Source organism: Amphibalanus amphitrite, unplaced genomic scaffold, assembly GCF_019059575.1.
Source record: "Amphibalanus amphitrite isolate SeventyFive unplaced genomic scaffold, NRLGWU_Aamphi_draft 001656F_arrow, whole genome shotgun sequence".
Taxonomy (NCBI): domain Eukaryota; kingdom Metazoa; phylum Arthropoda; class Thecostraca; order Balanomorpha; family Balanidae; genus Amphibalanus; species Amphibalanus amphitrite.
The window spans coordinates 31,729-51,490 of NW_024883149.1; the positions used below are offsets into that span (position 1 = coordinate 31,729).

The 19,762-nt window shown below is 46.3% G+C and overlaps 1 protein-coding gene across 4 annotated transcripts in view; it reads right to left on the reverse strand.

Moving 5' to 3' along the window:
• Positions 1 to 1,475: 1,475 nt before the first annotated feature.
• The window catches only part of LOC122374436 (sushi, von Willebrand factor type A, EGF and pentraxin domain-containing protein 1-like), an 88,419-nt gene continuing 70,132 nt past the window's right edge, over positions 1,476 to 19,762 (reverse strand). The window contains exons 18-27 of one of the 4 annotated variants that reach the window (XM_043353206.1): positions 17,043 to 17,238; positions 16,078 to 16,193; positions 15,483 to 15,622; positions 14,720 to 14,846; positions 14,193 to 14,352; positions 13,266 to 13,417; positions 12,748 to 12,927; positions 5,321 to 5,494; positions 4,491 to 4,664; positions 1,476 to 3,595 (exon numbers count right to left, since the gene is read on the reverse strand). In XM_043353206.1, coding sequence (XP_043209141.1) covers positions 3,399 to 3,595; positions 4,491 to 4,664; positions 5,321 to 5,494; positions 12,748 to 12,927; positions 13,266 to 13,417; positions 14,193 to 14,352; positions 14,720 to 14,846; positions 15,483 to 15,622; positions 16,078 to 16,193; positions 17,043 to 17,238 — 1,616 coding nt within the window. In that variant the 3' untranslated portion in view covers positions 1,476 to 3,398. Of the gene's footprint in view, positions 3,596 to 4,490; positions 4,665 to 5,320; positions 5,495 to 12,708; positions 12,928 to 13,265; positions 13,418 to 14,192; positions 14,353 to 14,719; positions 14,847 to 15,482; positions 15,623 to 16,077; positions 16,203 to 17,042; positions 17,239 to 19,762 lie in introns of all 4 variants that reach the window. The other 3 variants (XM_043353204.1, XM_043353205.1, XM_043353203.1) reach the window with 3 other exon arrangements.

A 19,762-nucleotide genomic window follows, 5' to 3' on the forward strand; every position in this document is an offset into this window, starting at 1 on the left:
CAGAACGAAAGTGTATAGCTGGAATAGTAAACAGAACTCTTAAGTCACTCACTTATCTTATGATTTATTTGAAGTCGCTAAAAATGAGCGGAATAGCTGCCACCAGCCAGCTATGTAGGTGACGTCAGCCATTCTAAATCTAAATTATACGTCGGCACACGAAAGAATCGTGAATGTCCAGTAAAACCAATTTTCGTAACTCTGAACGCAAGTGGCCATCAAGCATCAATAGAATGTTAAAATCCTCTAGATTTAAGTTAGGATATCGCTGTTGCTTAGGAAAACACGAATGATAATTTTGCTTGGCTTATTTCTCATATTTTTTTCTGGCGTTTATACAACGGCTGCCTTGATGTATTGCATGATCGTTGAACGGTCAGTTATCCCAATTCATAAACAAAAATGAACCGAGTAGGTATGTGTGATTCTGATTCCGAAATCTGAATCATACCTACATGACGCTCTGGACATTGCACGAACAACCCGCCCAAACGATTGGCTTCCACCTTCGCCGCTGGATGGCAGGGGCGCGTTATATGCCTGAAGGTATGCTGTGCCGCGGTGCCCCCGCCTCGTCTTGAAAACTCGCCGATAGATGGCAGGGATGTCGTGCGCCTGAAAGTATGGTGTGCCGCATTACTCCGCATCGTCTTGAATACTCTCCGCTAGATGGCAGGAGCGTTATACGCCTGAAGGCATGGTGTGCCGCAATACTCCCAATCCATTTTCCATACTCGCCGCAAGATGGCAGGTGTGGTGGGCGCCTGAAGATATGCTGTGCCGCACTACTCCCGATTCATCTTCCATGCTCGCCGCTAGATGGCAGGTGTGGTGTGCGCCTGAAGATATGCTGTGCCGCACTACTCGGAACACTAGCCAAGGCCAATCCTTCCTGCCCGTTTAGTCTTCATGGCTTGCAACTAGATGTGTCTTTCATGTGTGGCTAAGGTTCTGACTCCGAGATGCTTCTACCTATTCCAAGTCAATTATAGTTATTGATTATAATGAATCGCAAGGAAAGAGCATCAAATGATGCATTCACACTGTATAATGAGGTACATTCTTCAATAACAAAGTAATTTGTAATCATGGTCCCAATCACTTATTTTTGCGATAAGTCATTTGTTTGAATTTCATGCATGTATCTAGAAATCAATTGCAGTGATACTGTAGTGGGCGGGCGGCAATCCCGCTATTGGTTTGAAACTGTAGGTACAAATAATTACTTTATCTTGATTGAAACGAAACCCGAAGCTCGGTCATTTTGACAGCGATTATTGACCCTGCGGTCTCTGAGGGAGACACTGTCTATCTTGCTGAATCTCGCCTAAAGGTCACCGAACGCCCCCCGGTGTTTCTGTCTGGTCAGTCGATCGGCTATAAGGTCAGTGCAGCTGCCGGGCCGTGGGCACAGTGTCAGGGCGCGTCGTCGCCAGTCCCCAAGGGAAATACGTCACCGCATCCAACGCACAGGCACCGGTACACCAGAGTTTATTGGAAAACAAGCTAGGGCGAGCGCAGCGCTCGCGTCAGAAACAGTGGCCCGCGACGGGGGATGTCCGGCGCCATCATCGGTGTGCCGCGCAGTCCCCGAGGAGCCCACAGACCACAATATGGAAGGGCACTATGATATACAACGGAACTGCAGCGCCATCGCGCGGCGACCCGCCACACTAACAACGCCACCACTACATTTGATGTAAGGTCAATCGCTAGAGATATCGGAATCTGGGCGCGCCATACGTGCATCTTCTGAATATGAATAATCTGCATTACATAACGGTAACATTAGCATGCTTTGCCGCACCGCAGGGTTATGTAATCGAGAACAAACAAAGTGATGAGAACTGAGAGCATTCAATGTGACTGCTGAAAGGGTCATCCATATTACAAGTTTCGGCTATTCACTATTTTTTATAGCATCAGCATATCCGTTGTCGCCGTTTTTTTCGAATCATTAGAATATTCATGGCAGCCTCACATAGTCTCCGTTTTTCTCTCGTCGCGCGGTCACTGACCGTTCTGGCTCCTGTCCAGGTTGGCGGGGCAGACAGGGAAGGGTGGTGATCAGCGGATCTGGCACCTTCGCGGCCGTTCAGGTCCGCCCTTCCCGGTCCGCGGACACATCAGTCCAGCCGTACCGCCCCGTGGGTCGCAGCTTAGCCCCTCCCCGTGGGCGGAGGGGCTACCGCTCCCTCCGCCGCGAGGGGCTCGTCGGCAACCGGTCGGCGGAAGTGTGGGTGAGGGTCATTGACAGTCAGCTTCAGACGAGAGTAGGCTACAGTCACTGTCACTCACAGCTGCCCGCGAACACAGTTGTAGCTGACAGTTACGACAATCACTGTATCGACAGGGCGATCCAGCCAGCCGACAGTTCGGTGACAGTATCTGGCAGGCTATTCTCGGTAACAAACCGGTCGCGTTCGATTTTGCTCTCCAGCGTCTGGGGACCCATCTGTCTGACCTCCGTCTAGCAGCTGATTGTCTGGGGACAGACAGACAACAAACCGCACCCGTCTACAGAGCCCACCGGAAGCCAGCCGTCGCGAGACCCACACCGGGTCCCGGTAAATGACCAGGACCCGCCTGAGTTCATTTCGCTGCCCATGTCAATTACAACAAACTGCGCGGTAACTGCCAGTAATGGGAGCTGAAACTGCGCAACTATGTACAGGGCACATAACATACATAAAGGAAAACGTCGTCGCAGGTCGCTGGGCGCGCCAAACTGCGGTGCGCTTTCTGCACGATACAACCGGAGTCAGTCACAGGGGAGCGCTCAAGAGCTAGAGAGCTCGCGGCTCGCAGCCAGACAACCCAGCATTGGAGTCGCCTAATAGTCCGGCACATGCAACATATAGCCGAGAACTCGCATAACAACAATGTATCTGATAAGCGTCAGCGTCAAACAATCAGCCTTGATTGACAAAGAGATAGATCTAGCAATGGTTGTAGCGCCAAAGCCTTGCTCTCAAAGCGAAAGAAGTCTACATCTGGTGTACAGAATGCCCACATATCTACATACCTATTGACATCGTTGACAATTCAAACAGCTGAGTATTACGAACAGTATTCTCGCTAAGATGAGTTCATGAACAAGAACAGTGACCTCTCCAGGAGTCTCCGCGATGTCTTTAGTGCTGGGCCACTCTGAGTGGCCTTAATAGCCACGGCATGGCACGTTTATCCACACATCTAACGTGGTATTGAACAGCCCACAGGAGCACAGAAGGTATACGAGCAGCTCTCGCAGCCGCTTTCACCTGGTCCAATGATTCACTGATGGGCCAGTGATTAACTCTTGGTCCGCTGGTCACACTGCCGAAATGGGTGCCTCCATCATCCTGTAATCACCCTCGAGAGGAAGCCGACCTTCTCCTCGCGCGCTGTTTGATCTTCTAGAGCGTCCTGCCCACGCAACTGGGGATGCGGCTAGACCAGACGCCGCCGGGCAGACACTCGAGAGTGTGCTCTCCGACCAGCTCCAGACCGTTGTCGCACGTGAAGACCACCACCTCGTTGATGGAGTAGTAGAACTTCACCTTGGAGATGGTGCCACCGATCGTCGAGCCGGGGTACGTGCACGCCCGCACGCCTGACGGAGATAGACGGCGAATAAGACATTCTGAATACTGATCGGGCAGCTATCGAGCTTTACATGGCCTATGCACTCGTCAATTACCGACAGACATTTGAAAGTTGTTGGTCACAAGTACGCGGTACACAAGAAACATGGTCAAATATAACAAAAAATAATCCATATCAATTTTCCCATCAATATGAAAGAAAAGGCAATTAAATACAAAACTACATAGTCATCTGATCAGTTATGGTGCTAAGCCAACTCTTCAAATAAACTCACTACATTCTATAATCAGTGACTCTGAGCAACGCATTTATCCTTAGAGATTAAAGGGACTATCCCACCTTTAACATGGGGTTTGAGTTGAGATAGCCAAGCTTGCGGCGAGGTTCAGAAACCACTATATATCTAGGTTGCAACCCCCGTGGCCTCTTGGTGTTGAAGAAATTCGTTCCCTTCATTTGAAAATGGGCCTTGTACAAGGCCCTATCTTCAACATGGAGCGACCGTTAGTGTGACGTCACCTCGTTTAGTCATTCTGATTTAAATGGGTTTGTTCGTTGAAAAATCGCTTAAAACTTGGTCTGAACTTTGTTGTGGTGCTTACAGAGTAAAAAGAATCAGCTTTATGACAGTAATGTGGCCTGAGGAAGGAGGTAATTTTGGGCTGTGACGTCACATATTTGAAAGTTTGTGTTTGGAATATGGGAAGCCTAAGATGTTTAATGAAAAATAAATGCCAGAACCGTGTTCCTGGTCATCCAATCTATAAAGTCGGGCACAATTTAACTGGTTTTAACAACATTTTAGAAGGTGGGATAGTCCCTTTAATGCCACCAGTGCGCCATATGTCGCGTTCTCTCCTTTATCACCACAACCACACCGCGCCGCGGCGGAGAGGACTCACATTGCGGTATCTCCCGAGACCACTCCCGGGTCTCGAGGCACTCGACGATCGGCTGACCCTCCATCATGTAGCCGTGCTTGCATGAGAACTGGATGACGTCACCGACCATGTGCGGCGCGTCCTGGGGCGTCATCATGCCGTTCTCGGGCACCTCGGGCGTTTGGCACAGCAGCTCTGTGGGCATAAGACGCATGTGCAATGGACATGCATATGGGGAATGAAGGATACGTTGCTAAAAAGGGAAAACATTTCCCTAGCGGTTTAAGCTGAGTATAGCGATGTTAATTGCACAAACAAGTTGAAAGCAATCAGTTTGTGATGTGAACAAGCTGTAAAATGAGTACCTGAATATTGAATGTAAGCACGTATGCACCTAATTAGTTGGCGAGTAGCATGGTTAGGTATCGATTGATTATATTCGCATATGTAGAACGGACTTGATTTAGCAAGTGGTTGGGTCCGTCAAAGAACAAAAAGGTTCAAGAAAACTTCAAACAGTGATAGAATGTGAAAGAGAGAGAGAGAGAGAGAGAGAGAGAGAGAGAGAGAGAGAGAGAGAGAGAGAGAGAGAGAGAGAGAGAGAGAGAGAGAGAGAGAGAGAGAGAGAGAGAGAGAGAGAGAGAGAGAGAGAGAGAGAGAGAGAGAGAGAGAGAGAGAGAGAGAGAGAGAGAGAGAGAGAGAGAGAGAGAGAGAGAGAGAGAGAGAGAGAGAGAGAGAGAGAGAGAGAGAGAGAGAGAGAGAGAGAGAGAGAGAGAGAGAGAGAGAGAGAGAGAGAGAGAGAGAGAGAGAGAGAGAGAGAGAGAGAGAGACCGGAACTGGCTCTGACTGACCTTCACAGGTGGGCGGCTGTTGCGACCACTGTCCATTCACCTGACAGTACGCCTCGTGGGCGCCGACCTTTTGGTAGCCCCTCGGGCACTCGAAGATGGCCTTGCCGGTCACTTGTCGGTTCAGAATGGCCACCTTGACGTTGGGGTCTGGGATGTTTCTGAACTCGGGACACTCTGGGGATGAGAGAGTCCAGGGGCTGATCGATCGGTAACGGACAGAGGCGGGGGCGCCGAGCATGGGCCAGCACAGACAGATAATTTGTTGGACATGGGCCTAAGTAAGTTCACTGAGAGGGGGAGCACTTTTTCTATGACAGGGGTCGAGGTAAATGCATTCAATATTCAAATATGAGCAATTGAGCACTGGTCATTGATGACAATTATAGCGTGTGGCAAAAATAATTGGTCACTTTTGCAGTTTACCGCAAAAGAATGTCAAAGCTAATAACATTGAATATCTTTGAGACCGACTGGATATTGCATAGACCACGGTGATATTTTGCAGGTCGATACTAAATACATGATTCATGCCTACACAATAAATAATTATACCTTGGATCGATTCGAGCACTTCTAAAACGAAAAAATAGTTGAATGGAAATGAAAATAAGTGAATTTGTCGGTTATTTTCAAATCCAGCTTATTGATTAAAACGGCTCTGGTTACTTTATTTTTCATGATATACTAGCCCACTGTTGCCGGATGTAACGGCATGTGAAGAAACTGGCAAAATTAAACGGCACACCAATACAGTGTTTAAAAAGATCTAGCCATCAATCCGCCAGCACATCGCACATTTCCAACTCTAACTACAAGCATGTATCACCAAATAGCACAGACTCATTGGTAGCATCGGCACAGGTGGCCGCGAACTGAGCCTGTGTCGATCCCTCAGCACACCTTGGGGAGCCGTACCGAGCACGACACACACTCTGCCATCAATCATGCAAGAACAACCGAGAGAGCCGGCCCATTCGGCAGATATATGTTCTGCTGACGCCTGATAAGGGAGGGATAAGCCCACAGAGGATATGTCGTAGAGAGAGACGTCTATCCTAATCGTCGTGATGTGGTTGGAATTAATTGCAAGCCGGTCGTCTAGCCTTCAAAGTGGAACGCAATTGTTGATGTTAGAGTTAGAAATGGCAGAACGCTAAATAAACTTAAATGAACTGGGTTCGGATTTTTTTTGCGTTTATCACGGTTTATTAGCTTGTTGCTGATTTCCCTGAATTTGCATTATCTTTGCATAAAAAAGAATGACTAACGTCTGTCTGTTTTTTAAAGGCCTGGATGAGCTCGGAAATAACTACGTGAGCTCTCTTAAGTCTTAGATTGAATGTCATACAAAAATGTTTTATCATTGATTGAAATGCTGGGTTTTTTTATTTTGTTTTATGTTTAAGCTAAAGAAGAGTTAAGCCACGCGTGGCAGTTGCATTGGTCTGATCATTGCACAAAGCAATGCGGAGGGTCGGGCTCTTTTTACGCCTCTCCCCCTAGTACTCGTACACTCAGGCTTTTAGCCACGTAACGATAAACGTTCAGTGGTGCTTGAAAGATTGCCAAAGCCAATTAAGAAAAGACTGGCGTCATGCTTTGGATAAGATGAAACGTATCATCAGAGGCCATCAAAGATCTTATTTCCACTATTTTGACGTTTGACAGGACTTACAGCTTGTAAACTAGTAGAGCTACGATATCGCAGAATGGAACATTCGGTAGATCTTTCATTGTTATTCCAGGCACTTGTCTGTCGCCGCAGCAAGATGCAAAACGTTGGGAAATATTTTCTAATGCAAGGTCTCATAACAAAATATAGTGATATAAACCTTTCAGTTGTTACCAGTTATGCAGTAAATGCTTGATATATTGCTCGCAATCATTGGCAAACCATTAACCTTCAAGGCGGTGGGGGGCATTTTTTTGCCCCCCCCCCCTTAGTTTTTTCAATATATCTCGAGAACCGCTGCGCCGATCGTCACCAAACTTTCAGTACCCTCCCGGGAGCAGCTAGCGCACATGGTGACCAAACTTTTTTCCAAAGGCTGTGATAGGTTGGCCGCTAATGACGTCAGAGTGACGTCATTTTTGCCATTTTCGACCCAAAAAAAGGTTTCGCGGGAAGAGCTGTCAGGCCTACAGCTTTAGAGATACAGCAAAAAGGTTACAGACATAAAAGGTGTGGAATTAAGAGGGCTACAAAATTGCTATTTCGGTTTTTCGATTTTTTGGATTTTGACCCCCAAAAATAAAAAAAAAGATTTTTTGAATATAATAGCCAAAAAAATCCAAAAAGTTTTTTGAATTTCGAAAAAAACCGGAATATGTGTGATAGTTCCTACCGCTTTCTATCTACATACCAAATTTGAGATCGCTACCTCTTTTTTGGCCAAGTTATAGCGAAAAACCTGTTCAAAATTCATGACGTCAAATTTTCAAACTCAATTGTTAGCAATTCTAGAACTCGTAGCTCAAAACAAAGACCACCATTAGACTCCCCGTGACGAGCTGCATCGACTCGATACCCATTTTATGCAAAAATATCAACTTTGAAATTTGACCTTTTTTGACCTGACCTCTGATACCTGACCTGACCTCTGATACCTGACCTCCACCAGAAAGTGACCTAAACCGTACCTGATGGTCTTATAACGAACACCATTGAGTTGGAAATGAAAAACTGGCCATAAAACATGCATCGCATAACCTTAGTAAAGTTGGGCTCATGTGGTGACCCTTGGTGACCTTTGGTGACCTGACCTGTGACCTGACCTGGTATGACCAGTGACCTCTAATAGCAACATATGTACTAGACAACTGACGCCTTATCGCTGATTTTCGACAAAATGCGTTTTACTCGGTGTTATAGCGCTTTCCCTAGAAGCCCCGTGAACGGTGAAACATTTTATCTTTGACCTGACCTGTGACGTCATCGGTGACCCCGAGGTCAATGAAATTTGGTTTCCTTCGACAAATTTGACAGGGCTATCGAACGCCGTTTGAATTTTCCAGATCCGTCCAGTAATTTCGGAGATACGGGGGGGGGCAAAAAAATGCGCCCCCCCCCCCCGTGCGGAAGGTGGCTGGTAGGCCCACCGCCTGCCGGGGCGCCCACGGCGCACCAGGCCCTTTGAAGTTGTCTGAACTCCTCAGTAGGCCAATATCCGTCCCCGTACGTATACAGGTTCAACCCGGCAACAGCGCTCTCGAAATGTCTGTCCATCCATCACAAAAATAGACATGGCAGCATTTCTCATCCTGTCACCGCAGTTTCTGGGGCTGTCATGTGCCAGTTACATTATGGCAAAAGTCAACCTGACACGTAAGAGCGAAAACTGTTAATCCGGGATGTGCGACGATCCTGAGATTCTGAGAGCTCTCTCCACCCACAGCCGCCGGCCAGATTACCACAGCGCGGCAAACTCTGGGATTCCTCGGCGTTCGTTCGCCAGAACCGCTCCGGAATGTAATTACCTGCTCAAGTGGCTAATCGGGCTCAAACGGCTTCTCTAGTCTCTAGACACCCACGGAGCGTGGGCTCTAACGGGGAAAGGAGAGGACGGTGAAACGTGGGGAATGGGGATGGTTGAAGGTCGGTGACCGATTTCAGTTACCGTAAAACGGTCATCAAATAAAGTTCTGTATGTATGTACGTACAGAACTTTATTCTGTACGTACCGAATAACGTTCAGAATAACGTTCTGTACGTTCTGAATGTACGTACAGAGCAGAACAGAACCAGTTGCATAAAACACCGAGACGTACAGAATAACAAAACTTTTTTTTGGAAATTGGTATAGCTTGAGACACATGATGGCTAATGGCTACATCTAATTTCAAAGTACCGACTAGTGAATCATTAACGTCTTGCATAACCAATGAAACAGATAGCTCCTAGGACAAGTAATTTTAAGGAATTTTTTTAAAGAGCAAATAGCAATATCTCATTCCGTCGACATCCAAATGAATGCAGGTGCAATTAACATTGATGTGAGAAGTTAGCCACATGAGACAGTACATGCGAATTCCGGTAGCATGCATTGCAGATATCGAGAGTGTTCCATCACTGTCGACAAAATAACCCCGTCTGGCTCTGCCTGCCTGCGGCTGGCAGAATCTTGTTAGTAGACTGTACAGCGTACAACGCGCATCCTATACATCTATTCAGCATCCAGTAATGCTTACAATAATATATACGTATTATCTTTTTTTAGTGAGCTTACTTCCAGGTGAATTCATGGAGACCCAATAAGTATTTGTTTCATTATCATCACCTAAGCCGCCTCTGAAGCGAATTTAACCCGCGCACCGACGGGGGTCTGCGCCAACTTCGCACCGACGGGGGGGGGCGGATGACCGCCCCCCCCTGAGATCTCGAGAACGAAGCAAGATAGCGACAAGCGGTGAACGGCATCGGATACGCACGGCCAAGATCTACAATTTTTACTAAGGTCATTTTCAGGTCAGGTGAAAGATGACGTCACAGGGGTCGAAAAAGTCAAAGTGTGGCGCTAGATATGGAGAGTTTTTCTCGAATAACTTTCGAATTAGTCAAGATAGGAACAAACTAAGGGCATCATCGTGATCCTTTCGTCAATCCGCATCGAATGATATATATATATATATATATATGTTGACCTCGAAAGGTCAAGGTCAAAGGTTGACCTCAGGTCACGTGACCTCGAGGTCATCATGTATATCATTCGATGCGTCTTGACGAGCTGAACACAATGAGACCATCCACGCGTCTGTATCTTGTTCCTGTACGGAGTTATTGGCCAAAAACCTTTGGTGACCTTTGATGACGTCACATGACCTCACAGCTGCCCAACAGCAAAACAGACCTCAAGGTAGTGAAGGGTGATCGTATATGAAGTCATGTATGGTATATGGGGCCATTCCAACCCGTTTTAGTGGTAAAAACAGGGAGTTGATTTTTCCCCCATTGACTTATAATGGGGAGGTCGCGAAATTGACCTGACCTTAGGTCACCGATATCAAAATTCCGAGATATACAAATTGTAGCTACTAATGACCTTATAATATCCTGCGACTTTCAAAGGCCTCCGACATCTACTGTAGCTCTGGCACGGTGACAAAGTTGCAAAAAAGTGACTTGAGGTTGGGTCATTCAAAGTGACCTGGTGACCTGACCTTAAAAGGTAGGAGGTTCAAACTTGCACACCATGTGTAAAATTGATGAGGTTATAGTCATACCAAATTTCGCGGCGCTACGCGCCGCGGTTTTTCCGCTATTCGCGAAAAACTTCAGGGGGGGGCGGATATCCGCCCCCCCCGTCGCACAGTGGGGATTTTTCCGATCTAGCACGTATTTATTCGTAGAGGGCAAACCATAGGTAGAATTGTAGCCAGATTGTGCACAGATGTTGGCTGGTGTGTCCTGGTGAGAATTTTACCTGTAAATGTGCATAATCAACATAGTATAGGGGGTTCAATTGGACCCCCCGCTCAGCCGTTTGGCCCCTGATCAAGCTAGAGCTTCGCGGAAAAGTCAAGCGTGCTGCCTATGACGAAATTAGGCCGAATATATCCAATTTCAAAGTCCAAGGTCATAAGCTGACTTTCCAAGTCAGTTTAATGACCCAACTAAAGTTGGGAAATCGAGACCTCTTGAAACTTCGCAAAGTTAGGGTGTTACGGGGTATTTTGGGGTGCTGATCACGAATTTCATGTTAGTTTTGATCACAGACGATGTCTTTATGCATTTAGGCCAGGTCGGGTCAGGTCAGGTTAGATCAATTAGTAGGCGTCCTGCCGGCCATCCATAGAAGTGTCACCTACTTCTGATAGCTTCGTAACATGGAACGAAGGCACTAGAACTACTTCGTAAATATTCAAATGGCTGCTAAAATCGAAATCAGCACCAAAAACTACCCTAGAAACAAGTAAAACTCGAAAAAGTGAACCAATGTCATCAAAAGGTCAATGACCTTGACTTGACCTTCACGTGACCTTGACACCCACCATTATGCATGGCACCAATATCATTTCACATATTTGAACGTTTAAAACCACAAAAAGACTGGAAACCGCGGATAATGTGAGCTGGCATACGCCGAATCGCGATTCCGGCCAAACATGGTCTCGAGAAATATGCCACAGGTCAAAGGTCAGTTGGGTCAGAGTCATGAAATTTTTAGGTTAGATGTAAAATTGATGATCTCGAGGGTACCGAAAGTTTCGGCGCGATCGGCCGTTTTTTGCGCGAGTAATTTGCGGAAAACCATGGGGTTTTATCCGACCCCTTCCCCCTCCCCCTCCCCACAAGTGCGATGGTTAATAAGGTTACGGTATGTATAATTTACGCTTGTCATCCTATTCCTAATGAATGTGTCTCAGAAAATATGCATCGTATAAATCACGAAGTGAAATTATTCGCCTATGTCCGGAACATACCTATATCGTGCTGTTTGCCCTAGCGCTCCTCGAGTGGGGTGTTAAGATACTCTAATGTGAATATTCCGTGTTCAGGCAAGTTTCGGCAGCCAAACTAGGCGTTGTCTTGTGCAGAAGAAAGTGGCGAATTCGATAGGATATATTTCGGAGTGGAAAAGTGTGGAGAACATTGTTGATTTCCTACATTTATTGAGAATACCATTCCTTCAATATGGTGTCTGTAAGGGTTTTTTGTAAAGGGCATTTTTGTGACCTTAGTAAGGTTGTGGCATACTTTCTGCTTGCCATTCCATTCCTAATAAAGGTGCCTTTCAGACGATATGCAACTTTAAGACCTCGCAAGATTAAAACCAACAGGACAGGACAATGAAATTGAGCTATACTTTCGGGCCTTGCTGAGCCCATTGAGTAATCACGCATGAGTGTGAACTTTGGGAGCATTTTTCCTAGTTTTGCTGTGGACATACCGATAAAACAATGCCATATATGAAAAATTCAGACATTTCTTAGCCCTACTGACACAAAAAATAAGCCAAAATCCAAAAAATATTTTTTGAATTAATAGGCGCTAGATCGGAAAAATCCCCACTGTGCGTCGGTGCGAGGGTTAAAATAGATTTTCAACAGTCTTCGAAGCATCGAAGACCTCAAAGTATCAAAACCAAGCAGTGTGTGCATGTGAGCATATTGTATGACCACATCGCAAACATAAATGTTCTACTGTGTGGAGTGCACACATCAATGCAACACCAATAATCAAAGTTCGTTTGCCTTGAACACCAAAATTAAACAAACAACACCACACCCAAACAGAACCCAAAATTACAGACAAACGCAGCAATCGCCGCATTACCAGCCAATCCAGGCAGTACAAACACAGTGACAAGCGTGGCGTTCGGTGCATAGGTGCAGAGGGGACGGCACACGCACACCTATGGGCACAGCTGGGACGCCGGCCGGGCACCCACCTAGCCTGTCTGCGGCGAGGCCGGGGCGCCAGTGCTCACCGATTGTTTCACAGTGCGGCATCGGCGCGCTCCAGTTGCCCGAGGGCAGGCAGGTCATCTGGTGCGCGCCAATCAGAGTGTTCCCATTGGCACACGAAAATTCCACCTGGGTGTTCATCTTGGTATCGTGTGTGCTCTTGTACAGGCCCGGCCGTTCCGGCACGATTGGGCATCGCACCGCTGTCGTTCGCAGACAAGGGTCAATAACGGAATAACAACGGTCAGCCAGACACGTGCAATCGAAAAGTTACTACCTAACCACCACGAATGACCTGAGTTAGTGTGGACAGCAATTGCATTCAGAGATAGGGGCCACAGCGCCAAATTGAGATGAGGGCATTTACCTAGCGCAATATGAGACGATACATTTCGGCGTCGCGCCGCTGAGCCAGACACTACCACGCTATCCTATGAATGGGTCGACCTTTGTTCGCGTTAGCCGGCCCGGCGAGTGGCTCCAATAAGGAGAGGCCATTTGGCTGAGCTCTGGGCTGTTCAGACCGGCCCTGCTGACTGACCTTTGACCTCTATGTGCACTCCGTGGCGGTGCCGAGGAGGTGTGACACAGGTGTAAGAACCCGAGTCCTCGGCCTGGGCGTGGTAGATGCTCAGACGGTACTCAAGGTTCGAGTCGCGCCCCTCCTCCGTCGTCCAGCCGTGAGGGTAGGTCCTGCAGGTCAAGCCAATGCAGTCCATAGAAATCGGGTCAAAAAGGATAGGTCAGGGTGGATCAGCACAGATCGACTCGAATAGGTAAGTCGGATGGAGCTCATTAGAGTCAAGCCACATCTAAAACGAAATGCGGATGCAACGAATGCAAAGGATGTACTCCTGCTCATCGATGGTGAGTGGTGACATTAGCCGTTTTCACGACGGGCTATCCGGCGAGTGCACCTAATTTGACCAAATCTGCATCTAATCTCTTTTACAGCAAATATCTTTATTTTAAAGGTCTGGCTACACTATGCGTTTTCTGCGTGCGTTTTTGCAGGTTTGCGTGTTTTGCGTAATATCGTTCTAGGAAAAAAGTTATAAACAATATAATTTTTACTTTGGTTATATACAAAAGCTAATATAACTCTTATGTAACTAAAATTTAAGGTGAAAAACATCACAAAAACGATATCGTTCCTTTTTCTAGAACGATATCACGCAAAACACGCAAACACGCAAAAAACGCACGAAGAAAACGCATAGTGTAGCCAGGCCTTAAGAATTTATTTCAGTGTTTAAATCGATGATGCTCTCTGATAATATGACAAAGCATGCATATAAGCAATTAGTGCAACCCTAGCTGATAGCTAAGAAGAGACGCACTGAACCTAATTTGACCAAATCTGCACCTAATCTGCGCCAGACGTGCACCAAATGTGTACCAGATGGCCGTCGTGAAAACGGCTATTAACTCCCTGATGAACAAGCATGCCCTCAATAACATCCTTTACCTGTGCTGATGCGATACCTCCCACGTCGGGGAGCCGAACTTTCTGATCCACAGACACTCGAGGTGCAGCACGGCGCCGGGGTACACGATCAGCTTGCCGTCATTGCTCTGAGCGATCGGCCCCGACTTGTGCCGGAACAGAATCGTCGGAGGTTTCTCCACTGGTGGCATACGGAACAGGCATAAATTTATTGATTAATGAATACTAAACGTCCGTAAAGTTAGGGTTTACTCATGTCGTTAGAAAATTTTGAACCCTCACATGTTGTCGAGAATGTCATTTTGACATTCATCAACATTTTTATTAGATTTGTGTAAGTTTATAAACGCAAAATGGACGCCATGCCCTAGCCTTACCTATGGAAATACGTCCATTCATCATCAATCATCAGACGCCACTTTCGTCATCCCATCACCATCGCATAAACATTCCATCGCCATCTCATCACCATTCCATCACCTTCTTATCACCATCCCATCATCACCCCATCACCACTCCCTAACCACGCATCCATCCGGTATACTGACGTGCATAGTCGTTCATCTGGTTGAGCCCGAAGCAGATGGGCCGTGCACCGTCCCAGTCGCCTCTCACACAGGTGCGCTGGTTGCTGCCGATCATGGCGAACTTGCCAATGTCATCGCACCGGAACGTCTGGAAATGAGTGAATGAGTGAGTCCGTGAATATGTGCATCGTGGTGATGACATTGGTTATAATCATAAGTTAGTCACTAAGTTTCCTGCTAACGAGGAAATATGGCACGTTTCACACTTGGCGATCGCCCGAAGATATTCTCGTAATTTTGGCATCAAATATAGTGAAAGAGCTTTATTAACTGTCAAGTTATTCACTCTTCAGATAGCTCTAATGAGTTTATGGTTTCAAAAAAAGTCTTCTCTAAGCCTCAAATGTTTATATAATACAGCTAGTTCGTGCTTTTTAAAGAAATAAATCCGTAGTACTCAGGTCTCAGAGCACCAACATTTGATTCTGAGATGATAAGCATATCGTTATAGACGGCACTGATCTAACCCACTCATGCTAATGAAAAATGCATGTTATGAAATGATGTTTATCTTGGAAAATGCATCAGCCCCATTCGTATTCAGTTGCCTCGGGATTTACCCCAGACGTCAGTGCTAAGAAATATCTGGCTACTTCATTCAATTGAGTTCGCAATGCAATCAAACCTCATCTTAGAAACAACAGTGAAGAAACCTCTCGGGAGAAATATTTCACAATCCTGATTATTGCAAATTAAATTGAAACCACTGGGAGACTAGACTCACTAGTTTGGTTCCCGGAGGAAATTCGACCTTCTTTTCCAGCACTGGCTGGTCTTGGAAGAAGGTCATCACATTGATCATGTCGTTATAAAACGTGCATGACTTGTTCCTCATGTACATTGGATCTTGCAAGTCATTTTCATCTGAAATGAAAGGCACACAACCATCAAGGTCAACCTAGAAAGAAATGATACAAGAAAATGCCACGAAACGTTGTATAAACAACTGACGATCTCCGCATCAAACAATAAGCTGGGAATGTAACACTCAATAAAAAAACGGCTCGATTCAAAACAAGGCATGGTTTTCTAAAATGGCAACATGCCCGATGATAACAGCATCATACCTACGGGTATATCTGCATAATGATAATCTCGCAAAATAATCAATCATTACTTAAAACTTTATCTTTTTCTCACGAACTTTCCAAAACATTGGCGTGCTATTGACCACAACATGCCTAACTTTCTTGTTTGTTGGCAACTCTGAGCTACTCGAGCTGTTCGGGAACTATGTGCCCACCCCTGCCCAGTCTCACTGCCCGAAACTGAGAAAGTGGCCGACCCCCTCCCCCCCCACCCCGCCCAGTTTCACTAACCACAGCTGAGCGAGCGGCCGACCCAGCTGCCATCCTCGCACATTATCCTCCAGGACGTCTTCTCGCCCCCGACTCCAGTGACGCAGTCAAACGTCACCTCCGAGCCATCCGGAAACCTGGCCGACCAGCACACAGACATACAACCTCCGGTTAATGGCATCAAAACAACGGCGTCTGTGTCATTCAGTGTGCGGTGAGCGACGTGCGATGTGGGATGTAAGCTCGCGGCTGCTGCACCACGATAACGCAAACGCCGCACAATGCTCTGTTTACCAGTTTTTGGTCGGGAAGAGGACGGCAGTGCGGAGCAGCTCTCAGTGTGCCTGGCTCCGCGTGATATTTTGCCTTGCCTACCTCTAGGGGTCATTGGGAGGGGGTGCGGCACGTTTTTAGGATGAAGGCTTGATGAAGTGCAAAAAGCATAAAGAACAAATGCACTAAAGAATCGAATGTAGCGATCGCACCTCAGAGTCAGTAGGAAAATAATATTGAGCTGTTTTATCAGAAAGCCCACGGCAGCAGGCGGCGTGGAAGAAGTCTCAGAGCGCCATACAGGAGGCGTTATGACAGATCACTGGCGGCCGAATGGGCCCCCGAGTCGTCTAACTGGATGGCACGTCAGTCGTTTGGAGGCATTTTCAGCAGCTACGTTCAGTTAAGGCTATTTTCAGAGACCGAGCCGTCCTTTTAATGTCTCTGTCAGTGGAACGATAGTGCTCAAATGATAAAATGCCAGACACGTTTTTCAACAGTAAAGGAATTCTACTGCGTTTTATTGTAACTAAAGTTGTCTACAAATAACACAATTCATTTAATTGTACTACTCCAGTATGCTGTTTGAAAATCTTCTGGAATCTCCCTTCACCCACATCCCGTACTTATCCATTCGTCTCCAGTATTCATCCAGCCCCCCCCCCCCTGCCCAGCAGCCCACAGCAGCGCCCCGGTGCCCCCCTCGAACTGACTGTTTTTCGGTGCCATTGGCCAGCTGGCCGTCCGTGTAGATGACACTGTTCTGAATCTGCGCCGGCGGGCCGCACGGTTTCCTCAGCCCGCTGAGGTCACCGGCAGTGATATCCCCTCCGACGGCATATTCTGAGCGCTGGGCCAGTGTGCCCTCTGGCAGCACCTCGGTCAGCTGCAGAGGCTCTCCAGCATAATCTGGGGAGGGGAGCGGGAAAATTGGGCATGACAGCGCACAATAGAAAACAGGACACAATGGGAGTAAGCCTAGTTATAGATGTACGCAACGCAGCTAATGGAAATACACACACGGTAAAAAGCTGAGACGTGCGGAGTAGTTTATGTAAAGCATGACACAGCGTTGCTAGGCAATAAAATGCAGATTGCACAATCACGTCGTCCGTGCAGTGTGACATTTTGCAGATTTATTTATAGTCACCAGGATCTACATTCTAGATCAATATTACACGAAACGTGGCTGTATAAATAAATCGGTTACTAGAAGAATGAGCCGCTCCTGAAATACTCGCCGGATGCCGCTGTGCCAGAATATCTCGACACTAATCAACGTTACTGCAGCCGCACAGTTGGACGAACGGCCATGGACAATCCGGTCCCTGAGGGCAGGTGCGCCTCGAACTTATTGGCAACTGTGTCGTCCAATTTCAAGCCATGATGAGGGATTTATCGAACGATGACGTAATATTCCGCAGTGGTGCTGCCCATGATTTCCAAAGGGTGAGTAATTTGTGACCTTTACCGCATTACTACATATTACTCATGGACGATATTTTCTCCCACTTACGATTTCACCAATGGATGTTTTCTACTGAAATTTGATTAGTAGTTGCAAGCTGCATAATCCAGTATTTCTTTGCGATGGAATATGCAATATTAACAAAAACATTATTTGCATCCAACGACATTTAAATCCAAAACATATTCCGATTCGTGGGACCCCCGCCCTTCTCCCGTTGCCGGTAGAGTTCTGCACGGCTGCAATTTTCCACAGCCTAGCCGCCCCGCAGCCGTGGCTCCACAGCCACAGCCGCCCACAGCCGTGGCAAACTGTGGGCAGCCAGCCGTCAGCCGGCCGTGGATACTTTCAATGAAATGCAACCAAATAGTATATAATAAGTTGTTTTTAGTTGAAACATATAGCCAAAAGCACATTGCAATAGGTTATAGATTCTCAAGCTCATAAAGCATCATAGGTTTAAGTGGTTGTGTATCTGGCTTTAGGCCGAAGGCCTGAAGCCTGATGCGCATCGCATGCCTACACAAGCCCTTGCAAGGGGTTAAGAAAGATGGGTAGGTAGGTACCTACATTAACAGAAAACATAAACAACGAACCAGAATAGAAGCACTAGCAGTGTAGACATCTAATGCCAAATCCTGAGGCATGGTTGTGGGACAGAACAACAGACCCTGATGCTTTTCATTATCAATGTTAGGTATGGAAAATGAAACTGGAGTTGATGGACTGTCAAACAGTGATTGTCTAGTCAAAACTCTTGCTTCTTTCTTACCTTGCATATTTTCTGGGGTGTGATATGCCAGGCTTGAAGCAGCCTTCTGAGCAAGTCTCAAACTAATTTGATATGCAAGGCATCAAAACACTAGTGAGCATCCAAGAAAGAAAAACATTCATCTATTTTGGTTTTTCCAAATAATGATCTTCGCTCAAATCAAGGCTCAAATCCCCAAGGACCTGCGAGCCACAATTGCCTCTTTCAATCAAATATTTTACTTGAGTTTTTAATGACGTCAATAGCAAAGAAGAGGCAATTGATTGTTTTGTGTCCCTATAAACAGCCATAAAAATTATAATTAATAGATAATAATGCTATACAGTTGAAAACTTGCTCTCAAACAAAGATTAATTGTCAAATTTTTACATTTTCAGAAGAAGACGTCATTTTATTAGTAAAGTCAACAGCTCGCGTAAGAAATATTGTGTTCAGGGTTTTAACCGTCATGTGGATTACGTGTTCAGGGTTTTCACCGTAAGTAAGGTTCATGCTCACTTATAATCGAATTCCATTGGCTTCGTTGATCAGCATTTTCTGTTAGCGGTCACTCACACACCAGTTAGAACATAAAGCGCCAGTTTTATATTATGTAATTGGACTTGCCGAAAATCCAGAAATACATCTAAGAGTTATTTTAGATAATATTTTATGAAGCCTTTACCTGCCTTTACCTAGGCGTGATTTCTTTTTCTATTACCTAAAAGAATTATTGAATGCTCGTCTTCAATAGCTGTAAGGTGCTCTCCTAATGACCAGGTGAGATTGATTTGAGAGGGATGTGACAATGCAACATGTTGCATTTTCTGAAACTGTCAAGCTCTTGATGATGAAGGAACAATTGGTACCTATAATTAGTATTCTGTACCAGAGTGCAAACTCCCCTACAGCAAATGGTAAAACCATTACAGGTTTTCAAAGGCTTCACCACTTTCAATGTTGCTGGGCATCATTTGCATGATTTTTACAGGCTAGACTGCTTATCAGAATGTAAGATTTAGGATTTAAAATTTTATATTTGAGTACTTAAGATTGAGCTTGAAATCTCACAGCCGTGGCCACAGCCGTAGCCGTGTTCTTGGAGATATTTGCAGCCGCCCCGGCCCACAGCCGTGGGGCTGCAGCCAGCCGCGGCTGCAGCCGGCCGGTGCAGACCTCTAGTTGCCGGTCACGGTCTTCCAGCTGTTTACCCA